This window comes from Rhinatrema bivittatum, chromosome 19 (assembly GCF_901001135.1).
Source record: "Rhinatrema bivittatum chromosome 19, aRhiBiv1.1, whole genome shotgun sequence".
NCBI classification, from domain to species: Eukaryota; Metazoa; Chordata; class Amphibia; order Gymnophiona; family Rhinatrematidae; genus Rhinatrema; species Rhinatrema bivittatum.
The window spans coordinates 32,250,525-32,265,655 of NC_042633.1; the positions used below are offsets into that span (position 1 = coordinate 32,250,525).

The following is a 15,131-nucleotide window of genomic DNA, read 5'->3' on the forward strand; positions in this document are numbered from 1 at the left end:
TTTTCTGTCCCTGGTTATAAATGATCTCTTCGGGCACTGCCTGTATGTGTGTGTGTGTGTGTGTGTGTGTGTGTATATCTGCCTCTGGGACCCCCAGCTCAGAGCACGCTGCTGCTTGCACGCAGTTCCTGCAGAGTGGCACTGTATTACAAAGTTCAGGATGTGTTTTGTTTTCTGTCCCTGGTTATAAATGATCTCTTCGGGCACTGCCTGTGTGTGTCTGCCTCTGGGACCCCCAGCTCAGAGCTTACTGCTGATAACCCTCTTTTTCTATTTCCCCCTGCTCAGATAATGCACAACAGCAATGGAATGCAAAAACCGGGATGAGAACCGAATGTATCGGAGCGGAGAAGCCACAGCCAAGGCCTGAGCTGAGTTTCTTAAGCACACGAGAGGAGATGCAGAATGAGAGACAGCACATCGAGTTTAGAGGCAAGTGGGTTTATTACATCTGGATATGTACACATCTGGATAGAGATCATGCCTGCGAGGTGCCAGAGTATCTCAGCCCGTGCCATGGGAGGCTGTCAGTCACCTCACTTCAAAGAGGGAATGATTCTTCTAAATGAGGGGTAAAAAAACAAAAAAAACAACAACACATCTCATCAACCATCACCGCGATGAACCTCAGATCCTGCTGAGGTCGGGCCAGGATTTGGATCCTGTGCTAAATAAAGTCTGCTGGGGCTGATACAGTAAGCTGAGCGCCAAAACTGCGCGATGAAATTCAGCACACGGTGTCATGGTGCACATCCTAACGGTTTTGTTAACCCCCGATGCAGTGGGACTTACAAAAAAAAAACAAGCAACCCCAATAATGTGCTTACAGGAAGTGCCGGGTACACACAAAACATGATTTTCTGCCGTAACGTGAGCCCTGGAAACTTTACCCCTCCTAGAGCTGGGAGTTAAGTTTCCAGCGCTAAGAAAACACAAGGTAGGGCCAGGGCTCCTCTCTGCATTGGGGGAGGGGGGGGGGTAATAGCTAACGCCTTCGATAGCATGGGATCTGCACGCAGGGGGCGCTAACTTAAGCGCGCCTTTCTTTTTTTTGTGCGCTAAACTCTCTGCGTCGGCAGCGAGGTTTGCGCACGAAAAAAAAACGTGGGCGCAGCCGAGGGTTAAACCTCGCGCTCCGTCAAATGCGCCTTGTTCCCTCGGCCCCCCTCCGAGAGCCGGCGGTTCCATTTTGAAAGGGGCCTCTCGGACCTTTGGCCTGAAATCTGCCAGCTCGACCCAGCTCTTTGTGTAAAGTCATTACTGGCCACGGCTGACCACAGCGAGGGTTACACCGTGACCCTGGTCGGTCGCTGACAGTGATCGGGGAGCGGCCGACCAGGAGCGGTTAGAGAGCGACTGGACCGTGATCCTCCCGTCATCAAGACGCTGCCGACACTGGACCAGCACCGCCGGGTGGCGGGTGGCTCAGGGCAGCGATGATGCTGGCTCTCGGACGCCATCAGCCGTCGTCGGGGGCAGAGCCGGCCGTGGGGATCGACTCATGAGTTGATCTTCTTTTTCCAGTTGCCGTAGACAGCTCCCTCGGGATCCCAGCGCCGAGAGGAGGGCTTCTGTCGAGCGGAAGTCCGGAAGTGCCCGAGGAGGGCAGAGGGTGGGGGGAAACGTGACCACGGAGGCGGAAGGTTTTGCGCCGGAGGCCTGCCCCCGGATCACCACGGGGAGGGGCCCTCGGCATCTTGGCGGGAGAGCGGCCGTCGCCCGTCTCGGGTCCCAGCCTCGGGGGAATACTTGCAAGCACTTCCACTACGCAAACGGTGGTAGGCCCAGAATCTGCAGCGAAAGAGAAGTCGAGGGCAGTTGAGAAAGTCTGGCCGGAAATCACAGGGCGCAAGCACGCTTGCTTCGACCGTGCTCGAAGAAACCGGCAAGAGGTTTTGTACACAAGTCGTGAACATAAATGTTATTGCAGAAGTCTGTGCGGAGTGGAGAAGCCCCTCAAATATGCCCCCCCCCCCCGGCACCCGCTAAAGATATGCGGCAGGGATGCAGCCCCTTCCCAGAATGAAAGCCCCCCCCCTCCCCCCCTGGGATTATACTGAGCCTCCCAGAGCAAAGGGTCCATCTTCCCAGGAATTACGGAGACTCCAGGAGCCACAGAAGCAGACACAGAGACGCAGCACGCTATCCCCCCAAAAAAAGAAATCAGAGGAAAGCTACCTACACGCACATCACCCGATGGAAGTCGCAGAGCAGAGATGCACGTAGGCGTCAGCCAAAGGCAGTCATGCAACAGACACACACACACATACATACACACAAACACAAGCAAGCAGTGCCCAAAGAGAGACATGGACACAGAGATGCACGTAGGCGTCAGCCAAAGGCAGTCATGCAACAGACACACACACACATACATACAAACACAAGCAAGCAGTACCCAAAGAGAGACATGAACACAGAGATGCACGTAGGCGTCAGCCAAAGGCAGTCATGCAACAGACACACACACACATACATACAAACACAAGCAAGCAGTGCCCAAAGAGAGACATGGACACAGAGATGCACGTAGGCGTCAGCCAAAGGCAGTCATGCAACAGACACACACACACACATACAAACACAAGCAAGCAGTACCCAAAGAGAGACATGGACACATAGAGGCATCGCCCAGAGGGGATGAATGGAGAGGCTGCCACGAACTGGTGGCCAGACCGCCCAGAGCGAGGACAGAACCAGCTTTGACCTACCTGTACGGCTCAAGCCCCAGCCACGGTGGTCTTAGTTGGATTTGGAGGATCCTGAACCTGAGGCAGAGACATGAATTGGTTTAGTAAACCTTTCGTAAGGAAGAGAGATCGTTACGTTGCCGGGGCAGGACCAGGGGGCGCATCCCATCCCAGCAGGGCCACCGGGACTACCATCACGTCACCTCCTGTGAGGATCCGGTCGGGACGATCTCGCTGCGTGCTTCTGGTGGGCAGAGAGGGAAGGGGAGGGTGGCAGGGAAATCCGCAGGCCAGGGCGTTCCCGGGTCCTTGCGGGTCAACACGGATGGCCTGAGCCAGCCCTAACTGTGACTTAGTCTGCGTTCTTTGAGGACTACAGAAGGCTTGATGGGGGCAACCTCAGGCATGGACTAGCTTGTCCCTGCTTCTCTTCATTAGGTAGGCACAAGGGCGCTTGGGGTCAGTGTTCATAAGGTTTAGGCACCTAAATCAGCCCTTTCTGAAAACTGACCTCCTAAACAGTGGTGGCTGTGGGGGTGGAGTTAAGGAGTGACTTCAAAGTGATCAGCCTTACCGGTACCAGAGAGGCTCAGCACTCAACCAAGGATGGGTGAAGTCTCACCAGTGGGGAGGCTCCTGAACAGCACGAGGTCAGGACCAGGGTCAACCCAAGTGAAATTGCAACGGGGACCACTGGTGGCCCAGCCATGCTCCTCCTGCTGGGGAGGCCTCTGGTCAACCGTACTTTACCCGGAAGTGTTGCTATCCACCCTCCTCGCCCCAAAGGGAGGGCGATCCCACCTACCCTACCCTACCCTACCCTACCCTCGCGGCTATGCCTACCTGGGTTTGAATCCTGCTGAGCATCTTCTGAGTACCCACAAAGAGGGAAGAGTGAGCCTGCAAGAAAACGACCGTGAAACGTCATAGCCACAGACCTTTTTCGCCTATTTCTATTGAAGTCACAAGAATGGTTTTGGTACAGTTACCAGTTAGTCAACATAACCTTAATTTATCCAGGAGAATACCGCTACCATATGGTACAATATCGTTTATGTAATGGTGAAAAAAAAGGTTGCAATGATAGCGCCTGGAACAATAAAGATCTATAGGCTTCCAGATTTACTGATAGTTTTGTAAATTTTAATTTTTCGGTTGCAGCAGCTTCCCATATATCCAGCAAACATAACATACACCAAGTGTGTGCCTCTAGGAAAACCTTATCCTTCCAGGTATAAGTAACGTCCCAATTTCTTATCAGAGGCAGAAAGTATCTTCCAGAATTGCAACCTATCACCGCATGAAAGTGGGGATAAACGGACATCCCTGCCCAGTACCTCTCTCTAGAGCCAAGGAATCTGATTGAGTCTTATTTACTCATAGTTTTGGTCCAGAGGCCCCCATGGAGCGTGCATATCCTTTGCTCAAAGGACTCTCCCAAAACAAAACAATCTAAAAGCCTAAATGAATACCCCCGATCCGTTGGATCGAAAGCCCTTTCAGCATCTACAGCTGGAGCCTGCACCTCTTCAGCTTTGTGCAGGACATTACAAGATAGCCCGGCATATTATCTGCAGGATAACGACCCTATAATAATAATAATAATAATAATGGAAAAAAAAATACTATCCCAACCGATCCATGTGGATTATCCTCCCACCCTTCCTTTTTCTCTTTGGGCCAATGTGAGCTGAGTGGATAACACATTTTAATAAATTCAAATGGTGAACCAGCAGTGGATCTCTGCCTGGCTCCTGCAATACTGTCATTCAGGCAGGAGCAAAGGTACCCACTGCCCTCTGGGAAATCAAATTTGGATAAAAGTCGTTTAAGAAGTTTGGGAGTCAGCTTGCCGGTAAGGCTTGATAAAATCCCACCAAGAGAAACCATCCAGTCCAGGCGATTTTTTACAGCTTCTTGAATTTTCTTCTCTGTTCACTCCAGATTTAATGTATTAAGAAATACTAGAATGGGCTTAATATTGCATTTAGATTCTGATCAGTATAAGTCAGAATAGCCCTCAAGAAACTGCTGGGTAATCTCATTATACTTATAAATGATCTTATCATGCGATGCTTGCACAGCTTCAATTCTCTCCTTATTCCTTTTGGCTTTTCAAAAGTGCATTATATTATCCTCTGAATAAGACCTCATTGTCTGTTAAGTAAATCTGATTTGCCTGCTTTGTTTACTGCAAATGGGGCTGCAGGTCTCCTTTAACACCCCCCACACACACATTGCAATCTGTGGAAAGTAGAGGACTCCCGCAGTGCTCACCTGTGTTGGAAGAGGAAGACCCTGTTCCCTTGGGTCGGTGGCGGCAGAGTGGGGGAATCAGGAGGCCTTTGATCCCAGAGGGTCGGGTTTTTACAGGGCCTGTGGGGAGGCAAGGTCACATTTACAGGCAGGTTAGCACAGTATATTGAAAGAGGACTTAGGGACTCTCGGCAGCATTTGAGCATGTGAAAGTTGTCCCAGTCGCTAACACTCTAACATATTTTAACCGTGCACAGGATGAGCGAGAAGAGGCCTTCTGCATCACTTCCATGCTTTACTAAAACCCTTATCTGTGAAACTAAGCTGGCCTCCCTCAGATTCCCCTTTTCTCTTTTCTCCTGTTGGCCCTTACCTTTGATTCCAAATGCTGAGCCGGAGCTCTGCTGAGATGTGCCTCCAGATGTGGCAGCGGAGCCCTGTTGAGCCGCATCTCCAGATTTGGAATCAGACACTTGCTGAGATTGGTCTCCAGATTTGGAATCGGAGACCTGCTGAGATTGGTTTCCAGATATGGCGGTGGAGCTCTGTTGAGATGCATCTCCAGATTTGGAATCATAGTCTTGCTGAGATTGGTTTCCAGATATGGAATCAGAGACCTGTTGAGATTGGTTTCCAGATATGGCGGTGGAGCTCTGTTGAGATGCATCTCCAGATTTGGAATCATAGACTTGCTGAGATTGGTCTCCAGATTTGGAAAAAGAGACCTGCTGAGATTGGTTTCCAGATTTGGAATAAGAGACCTGCTGAGATTGGTCTCCAGATTTGGAATCAGACACTTGCTGAGATTGGTCTCCAGATTTGGAATAAGAGACCTGCTGAGATTGGTCTCCAGATTTGGAATCAGACACTTGCTGAGATTGGTCTCCAGATTTGGAAAAAGAGACCTGCTGAGATTGGTCTCCAGATTTGGAATAAGAGACCTGCTGAGATTGGTTTCCAGATTTGGAATAAGAGACCTGCTGAGATTGGTCTCCAGATTTGGAATCAGACACTTGCTGAGATTGGTCTCCAGATTTGGAATAAGAGACCTGCTGAGATTGGTCTCCAGATTTGGAATCAGACACTTGCTGAGATTGGTCTCCAGATTTGGAATAAGAGACCTGCTGAGATTGGTCTCCAGATTTGGAATCAGACACTTGCTGAGATTGGTCTCCAGATTTGGAATCAGACACTTGCTGAGATTGGTCTCCAGATTTGGAATAAGAGACCTGCTGAGATTGGTTTCCAGATTTGGAATAAGAGACCTGCTGAGATTGGTCTCCAGATTTGGAATCAGACACTTGCTGAGATTGGTCTCCAGATTTGGAATCAGACACTTGCTGAGATTGGTCTCCAGATTTGGAATAAGAGACCTGCTGAGATTGGTTTCCAGATTTGGAATAAGAGACCTGCTGAGATTGGTTTCCAGATTTGGAATCGGAGACCTGCTGAGATTGGTCTCCAGATTTGGAATCAGACACTTGCTGAGATTGGTCTCCAGATTTGGAATAAGAGACCTGCTGAGATTGGTTTCCAGATTTGGAATAAGAGACCTGCTGAGATTGGTCTCCAGATTTGGAATAAGAGACCTGCTGAGATTGGTCTCCAGATTTGGAATCAGACACTTGCTGAGATTGGTCTCCAGATTTGGAATAAGAGACCTGCTGAGATTGGTTTCCAGAATTGGAATAAGAGACCTGCTGAGATTGGTCTCCAGATTTGGAATAAGAGACCTGCTGAGATTGGTCTCCAGATTTGGAATAAGAGACCTGCTGAGATTGGTTTCCAGATTTGGAATAAGAGACCTGCTGAGATTGGTCTCCAGATTTGGAATAAGAGACCTGCTGAGATTGGTTTCCAGATTTGGAATAAGAGACCTGCTGAGATTGGTCTCCAGATTTGGAATCAGACACTTGCTGAGATTGGTCTCCAGATTTGGAATAAGAGACCTGCTGAGATTGGTTTCCAGAATTGGAATAAGAGACCTGCTGAGATTGGTCTCCAGATTTGGAATAAGAGACCTGCTGAGATTGGTCTCCAGATTTGGAATCAGAGACCTGCTGAGATTGGTCTCCAGATTTGGAATCAGACACTTGCTGAGATTGGTCTCCAGATTTGGAATAAGAGACCTGCTGAGAATGGTCTCCAGATTTGGAATAAGAGACCTGCTGAGATTGGTTTCCAGAATTGGAATAAGAGACCTGCTGAGATTGGTCTCCAGATTTGGAATAAGAGACCTGCTGAGATTGGTCTCCAGATTTGGAATCAGAGACCTGCTGAGATTGGTCTCCAGATTTGGAATAAGAGACCTGTTGAGATTGGTCTCCAGATTTGGAATAAGAGTCCTGCTGAGATTGGTTTCCAGATTTGGAATCAGAGACCTGCTGAGATTGGTCTCCAGATTTGGAATAAGAGACCTGCTGAGATTGGTCTCCAGATTTGGAGTAAGAGACTTGCTGAGATTGGTCTCCAGATTTGGAATCAGAGACCTGCTGAGATTGGTCTCCATATATGGCGTTGGAGCTCTGTTGAGATGTATCTCCAGATGTGTTAGTGGAGTCCTGTTGAGATGCATCTCCAGATGTGTTAGTGGAACCCTGTTGAGATGCGTCTCCAGATGTAGAGTTGGAGCCACAGTCCATCTCAGGAAAGCTGCCATCAGTGGCACAAGGAACATTCTCTTTCTCAACCACCACAAGAATTAAAATTTCCGTGGAGTTGTCAGTGTCTGCCGATGTATTGCCTGCGGCTTCCCACTGGTCAGGAAAGGTCGAGGCAACAGGAGTGGTGGTTAAGCCTGCAGGAAAGGGAAGAGACACATCAACAGCCTTTCAGACAGGTGTTCTACCTTGAAGGAAACATCTTAGCCTGATAAGAGAAAGACCAACTCTAACTTTCAATATTACATGCAAGGCTTGATTTACTAAAGCTTTTTTCCCATTCTGTGTCTATAGGATGAAAGCTACTAAGTTCCCAAAGACTCAGTGTTCCCAAAAGGGAATCGATTTCTGCTTTTGGGGAGGTTTGTTATAAAAATAGGACTGTAAACATCTGGCCAAGCCTTGTCCCCACAAGTATCTGCTGCCATCTGATGGCTCTTACTTGCATCAGCAGATGTCCTATTGGAGGCCAGCTGTGAGACAGTTCCAGATGTGGAGCCAGAACTGTGAGTTGAATTTCCAGACATGCTGCTGTTATTACCCTGCTGAAGTGTGCTTCCAGATGTGCTGCTGTTACCCGGCTGACGTGTGCTTCCAGATGTGTTACCATTGTTCTGAGGAGTTACACTGCTACTAGCAAGTGAAGAAAGAAGGGAGGAACCAGAGGAGGTCACCGCAGGCGAGGCCGTCCCGGAGCCTGTAAGGAATGGGAAAATAATATGCATCGGCATTGTAATAAACTCTCCCTCTCTGCCCCAGGGCAGTCGTTAGATAAAATGGCACCCCAGGAAAGGGCTGATTTCCTCCCTTTTTGGGTTTGCATGCTCACAGTCTCACAGACACACGCACACACACACACACACATACTGGCTTAGTGTCGAGGGTCCCATTGCTCTCTGATAAGGCAGAGAGGTCGCGTATAGATTAGGCCTTAGAAATCCTCCCTAATCTAGTGCTATCCTCAGTATTAAGTATTAATTTCATTTGTTTTGTTCCTTCTAGACCCCTTTTTTTTTATCATAGTTAGCTTTGATCCCCTGTTATGTATCCTGGATATGTGATACTGTGCATTTCTAGTTTCTTGCTATCTTGAAGAGCTTAGTATTTATTTGTAACCTTGATCCCAGTTACATATATCCCTTGTTTGATGTAATGCATTCGTTAGCTTTTATCGTTTCACTGTAAACCGATGTGATTTGTAATTTTGCACATGAATGTCGGTATATAAAAGTTCCAAATAAATAAGTGAGGCGGCATAACTCATGTACAGGGGCCATAACTCGTGTATGAGGGACAGTGAGGGGAGGAGGAGTTTTATCCTTAATATAAAGAGATAGGGTGTGACTCGTGTATGAGGGACAGCGAGGGGAGGGGGAGTTTTATCCTTAAAATAAAGTGATAGGGTGTGACTCGTGTATGAGGGACAGTGAGGGGAGGGGGAGTTTTATCCTTAATATAAAGTGATAGGGTGTGACTCGTGTATGAGGGACAGCGAGGGGAGGGGGGAGTTTTATCCTTAATATAAAGAGATAGGGTGTGACTCGTGTATGAGGGACAGTGAGGGGAGGGGGAGTTTTATCCTTAATATTAAGTGATAGGGTGTGACTCGTGTATGAGGGACAGTGAGGGGAGGGGGAGTTTTATACTTAATATAAAGTGATAGGGTGTGACTCGTGTATGAGGGACAGTGAGGGGAGGGATGCTTTATCCTTAATATAAAGTGATAGGGTGTGACTCGTGTATGAGGGACAATGAGGGGAGGGGGAGTTTTATCCTTAATATAAAGTGATAGGGTGTGACTCGTGTATGAGGGACAGTGAGGGGAGGGGGAGTTTTATCCTTAATATAAAGGGATAGGGTGTAACTCGTGTATGAGGGACAGTGAGGGGAGGGGGAGTTTTATCCTTAATATAAAGTGATAGGGTGTGACTCGTGTATGAGGGACAGTGAGGGGAGGGGGAGTTTTATCCTTAATATAAGAGATAGGGTGTGACTCGTGTATGAGGGACAGCGAGGGGAAGGGGAGTTTTATCCTTAATATAAAGTGATAGGGTGTGACTCGTGTATGAGGGACAGTGAGGGGAGGGGATGCTTTATCCTTAATATAAAGTGATAGGGTGTGACTCGTGTATGAGGGACAGCAAGGGGAGGGGGAGTTTTATCCTTAATATAAAGTGATGGGGTGTGACTCGTGTATGAGGGACAGCGAGGGGAGGGGGAGTTTTATCCTTAATATAAAGTGATGGGGTGTGACTCGTGTATGAGGGACAGCGAGGGGAGGGGGAGTTTTATCCTTAATATAAAGTGATAGGGTGTGACTCGTGTATGAGGGACAGCGAGGGGAGGGGGAGTTTTATCCTTAATATAAAGTGATAGGGTGTGACTCGTGTATGAGGGACAGCGAGGGGAGGGGGAGTTTTATCCTTAATATAAAGGGATAGGGTGTGACTCGTGTATGAGGGACAGCGAGGGGAGGGGGAGTTTTATCCTTAATATAAAGGGATAGGGTGTGACTCGTGTATGAGGGACAGCGAGGGGAGGGGGAGTTTTATCCTTAATATAAAGTGATAGGGTGTGACTCGTGTATGAGGGACAGTGAGGGGAGGGGGAGTTTTATCCTTAATATAAAGTGATAGGGTGTGACTCGTGTATGAGGGACAGTGAGGGGAGGGGGAGTTTTATCCTTAATATAAAGGGATAGGGTGTAACTCGTGTATGAGGGACAGTGAGGGGAGGGGGAGTTTTATCCTTAATTTAAAGTGATAGGGTGTAACCTGTGTTTGAGGGACAGTGAGGGGAGGGGGAGTTTTATCCTTAATATAAAGTGATGGGGTGTAACTCGTGTACGGGGGGCCAGCGAGGGGCATTTTGTCTTTAATATAAAGTGATGGGGTGTAACTCGTGTACGGGGGGCCAGCGAGGGGCATTTTGTCCTTAATATAAAGTGATAGGGTGTGACTCGTGTACGGGGGACAGCGAGGGGCATTTTGTCCTTAAATACAAAGTATTATGGTGCAGCTTGTATACAGGAGAGGCAGTGGTGGGGGGGAAGGGGGCACACGCTGCAGGCCTTTCATCCCTCTCTAGTCCCTTGGGCTTCACACGTATGAAAACTGCTGAGGGAACGCACCAGAGTTTCCGGAGGAGGCTTGTGGGAGGCGTTTGGAGTCCTGGAGAGAGTCGCAGGGCGGAAGATGAGGGTCACCCTTGATTCCAGATGATCCTGTGAGAGAAGGCGAGGAGAATAACTATCAGAGGAGAGGCATTTCTTCCAGGATTACAACCCCAGGAAAGTTCGACCCCCAGGTACCTTGCCAAAGCTGGTAATCCCAGTGTCTAGAGATGAAGCATGGCTGACCAGCATTAAACCTGCATCTGCCAATCACCACATTAGGGCTGAGGCCTACGGCGGCAAACATCTGGCTGACTGAAGATTTATGGCTTCCCAGCTGCTCTGAATCTCACTCTGCAGAGAACGGTCCTCTGCTTCCTCTTCCAGATTACCCCCTGCCCCAGGCAGCACACAGGGAATAGGAGAGGAGGGGGTGAGGCCAGAGCAGGCAGCAAAGTCCAGCCGCTCTGCTCCTTAATCCAGCTCCTCCCCTCCTGTCATGTGCACAGGAAGGGGGGGGGTGACAGCAGGAACAGTGCCCCCCCCCCAAAAAAAATCCATCACTGCTGCGGTCACAGTATTGTCCCACCCCCGTGGCCCAGCCGTTCCCAGCCGCCGTGGCAGGACTGGTCCCAGGGTGGTCAGCCCGCTCCCTGGTCACGGTCAGTGACCCGGGCCTCCAGGGAGGTCACCGCGGCGAGACGCAGCGTACCCGGGCTCTGCGGTGTTCTCTGCGCATCGTAGCAGGGTCTTCCTTTCACTCCTGAGGCACCTGTCGGAGGCGATGAGATTATATTACAACCTTTGCAGTTACTAATTAATTCAGCTGCTAGACTTGTTTGTAACATTAAAGCGATTTGAGCTTATTACACCAATTCTTTCTAATTTAAAACGGTTATCTGTCTCTGAGCGGATATGGTACAAGATTGCTATGACAGTTTTCCTGACTCTCCCCCTTGGACCAGCACTTTGCTAAGAATCTGTAAACCTACTCGTGGGTTGAGATCTTCACGACTTGGTCTGCTTGACGTATACCCTCCCTCTGCTTGTCTTTCCTCAACTCGTGAAGCATCTTTATCTATAGCTGTTCCTGCCTCATGGAATTCCCTTCCATATGAGTTACGCACACAAGATAATGGCAAAAAAATCCAGGCGTCAATTAAAAAGCTCTCTGCTTTGGTATGCTTTAGACTGAAGATGGATAATTGTTATTGGTGAAAACAATGTGAACTTCCTCTGGCAAATGCGTTCTGTTTTGTGCTTTGTCATTTATTTTTGTTGTTAATTGTATGACTGCTGTTGTATTCTATGTTTTCAGATTATTTTATGTATGTTTTATTGTAAATCGCCTAGATCTATTTGTGACGGGCGATTAATAAATGAAATGAAATGACAGTTACGACTCAAAAAAAAAAGAAATATGGAGGCCGAAGGCGCTTCCCTCCCCCTAAAGTTTGGGTCCCGCCCCAGTTTAGTCGCACGAGGTGTTCTGGGTGGAGGGAAGCCTGGGATTGTCAGGTCCCGTTGCAATCTGTAATAATACCGAGGTGGCCGCTGGATGTGGCGCTGAGCAAGGTCGATCATGGTGATATTCGTTTTGTGAGAGGGGTTTGGTGGGGGCTGATTGCGGTCACCGGTCCCGGCGAGGTGGAAGAACCGGCTGTGGTCTGGCGGGAGTTTCTAGGTTGGTGTTTTGGGACGAGAAGGGACCTCCGGGACTCGGGGGAGCCTGCACTAGCAGCCAGCTCGCCAGCCGGTGAGGCCTGGGAACCACCCTCCAATAAGGGAGAGGGCCCCCCTGCAGGGTCGGGAGAAGGAGCCGAGGCCAGGGATGCAGAATGAGGATGGGTCCGAGGATCCGAGGCGATCCCGCAACCTGAGGAAAAGGCCGGAGGTGGGGCCGGGAGTCCTACCCCGCTGCTGGAAGGGATGGAGGTCGGCGGGACCGTGGAGGTCTTGGGTAAAGATGCTGGGGTTGGGAGCGAGAAGGCCCAGTGAGTCCGACACGGCGAGCAGGTGTTTAAAAGGAAGAAGAGGACTCTGCGAGTGAGATCCCCTGCTTGCTGGGACGGGCGTGCACAATGGGGCAGAGGGAAATGTCGGGGGTTCAGGAGTATGGAGAGATGTGAGCTCTGCGGAAAGCTTACGAGAGACGGCCCTGCGAGGAGGGGATTGATGAAAGGTTTAACTGGCGTTCAGATCCCTTAAGGTTTATTTTGCTGAATGTGGAATTCTGGCCCGGGCATCCCCTGAACTCTGATTATTCAGCACTTGAGCGCCCTTAGAGTAGATAAGGCCAGGAGTTTTGGTCAAACCTGCGCGTGGTGGCACCTTTTATACAGGGGAAATTAAAAGCTTCTTAGGCTTTCGATCCGCTCAATAATCGGAGGAAGGCCGTCCCATCTCATCATGGAGGGTCCTCTAGACATTTTATGGGCCCTGAAGATGGGCTTTACCGCTCCACGGGAAGATTTTGGAGGGTGAGGTTGGGATACCTGGCCGTGCTGGGAAGGAACAAGTTGTTATGCCACGTGCACTCGTTCGGAGATGTCTCTGCTTCACTGCTGCTGCTGCCGGTGCTGTATTTGTTCTGTGGTGGGGCTTTGTGTGTGTGAGTGTCTGGTTTGCACTGATGCTGCCTGTGTTGTACTTTTTCTGTAGTGAGGGGGCGCTGTGTGTGTGTGTGTGTGTGTGTGTGTATGCAATGCACGTGAAGCTTGCACTGCTGTTGTCCATGCTGTATCTGTTGTGTGGTGGAGCGGTGTGTGTGTGTGTGTGTTAATTCTGCACTGTTGCTGCCCATTTTTTATTTGTTCTGTGTGTGTGTGTGTGTGTGATGCACTGCCACTACCTGTGCTGAACCTACCCTGTGGTTGGGCTCTGTGTGTGTGTGTGAGTGTAAAGCTTGCACTGCTGCTCTACCTCTGCTCTCCCTGTTCTGTGGTTTTCACACAGCATCGAATAAAACCCCCCATAAAAATCACCACAAAAAAACCCCAGGACTTACCGGACTGGTGTCCGCCAAGGAGGAGGATGAGGAGACAGTACGACGAGCCAAGAAAGACTTTTTCACTGCCCATTCTGAGAGGTTGACTTTCTCTCTCTGTCGCGGTCCGTGTGTCCGTACAACCTTTGCCTGTCCGTGGGCCGAACCTCTTCTCTCAGTGCCTCAGACCAGGGTTTTATAATCTGGCTGGGTTTCTGACATCTGGCCACACCTGCTGTGCCCAAAATAGAGGGTACCCAGGTCCGGTCCCTGGAGGTGGAGGGAGGTGCGGTCGAGACGTGTCAGGGCTAATTGTTCTTTGGAAATCTGGCATTATTATGGTTTTTGGTCCCTGTGCTCAGTGCCAGGTTTCTCCACATGAGGAGGAGGAGAGATGGCAGCGGGTGACTGTGAGCAGCGGGTGAAGGACTGATTCATGGGTGACGTCATCACCAGAGAAAGCCCGTGGCATTTTCAGCCCTTCCATTCATTGCATCATATGCAGTGCAGAGGATCACAGCCAGGGCAGAGAGGCAGGTCTCCTTCACACAGTGCACCGGCTGAGCAGAGAGCAGGTCTCCTTCACACAGCGCACACACACACGACATGAGCAGGTCTCCTTCACACAGTGCACACACACGACATGAGCAGGTCTCCTTTACACGGCCCACAGGATCAGATGCTGGGCAGAAGGCAGGTCTCCTTCACACAGACACACACACGACATGAGCAGGTCTCCTTTACACGGCCCACAGGATCAGATGCTGGGCAGAAGGCAGGTCTCCTTCACACAGCCACACACACAACATGAGCAGGTCTCCTTCACACAGCGCACACACACACGACATGAGCAGGTCTCCTTCACACAGTGCACACACACGGCATGAGCAGGTCTCCTTTACACAGCGCACACACACACAACATGAGCAGGTCTCCTTTACACAGCGCACACACACACAACATGAGCAGGTCTCCTTTACACGGCCCGGAGGATCAGATGCTGGGCAGAAGGCAGGTCTCCTTCACACCTTGATCGAAGGATGAGCAGAAGGCTTTAGTCACTTTTGTTTATTTATATATTTTTAATGCTTTGTCAAAGCCCAGCACAGAGAACAAAACGTTGATGAATGCAATCAAAACAGACAACGTAAATACACATTCCACCAGATACCATGGAAATAGCGAGTGCTACTGCATAAAGCCGTAGATATCAACGATAAATATAAAAAGATCATTGCTAAAGCAGCCACCTTTTCCTTGTACCCTATGTAACCATTTCTGTAACGCTACCAGGGAGTAGGCAGTGCCGTACAGCGATGCGTAAGAGATGGTCCCTGCTCCACAGAGCTTACCATCCCGCTAAGGCTTGGGTAGTAGAAATTTGAACAGGGCCGAGATTGCAGAGGACCAGTACCGTATCCCTCCAC

The 15,131-nt window shown here is 49.6% G+C and overlaps 1 protein-coding gene across 3 annotated transcripts; it reads right to left on the reverse strand.

Annotated features, from left to right (window-relative positions):
- Positions 1-436: 436 nt before the first annotated feature.
- Positions 437-14,522, reverse strand: LOC115080967 (serine-rich adhesin for platelets-like). 3 transcript variants are annotated; one of them, XM_029585457.1, is made up of 9 exons: positions 13,726-14,522; positions 11,431-11,490; positions 10,737-10,829; positions 8,049-8,303; positions 5,320-7,743; positions 4,968-5,066; positions 3,534-3,590; positions 2,712-2,768; positions 437-1,791 (listed from the first exon to the last, which is right to left on the reverse strand). In XM_029585457.1, exons 1-8 carry the CDS (start codon positions 13,796-13,798, stop codon positions 2,743-2,745), a joined length of 3,087 nt encoding a protein of 1,028 aa, XP_029441317.1. In that variant the 5' UTR covers positions 13,799-14,522; the 3' UTR covers positions 437-1,791; positions 2,712-2,742. The 3 variants fall into 3 exon arrangements, with proteins under 3 accessions (XP_029441317.1, XP_029441318.1, XP_029441316.1); XM_029585458.1 differs by lacking the exon at positions 13,726-14,522 and having other exon boundaries at positions 8,148-8,303; positions 11,431-11,627; XM_029585456.1 differs by lacking the exon at positions 13,726-14,522 and having other exon boundaries at positions 11,431-11,627.
- Positions 14,523-15,131: the final 609 nt, after the last annotated feature.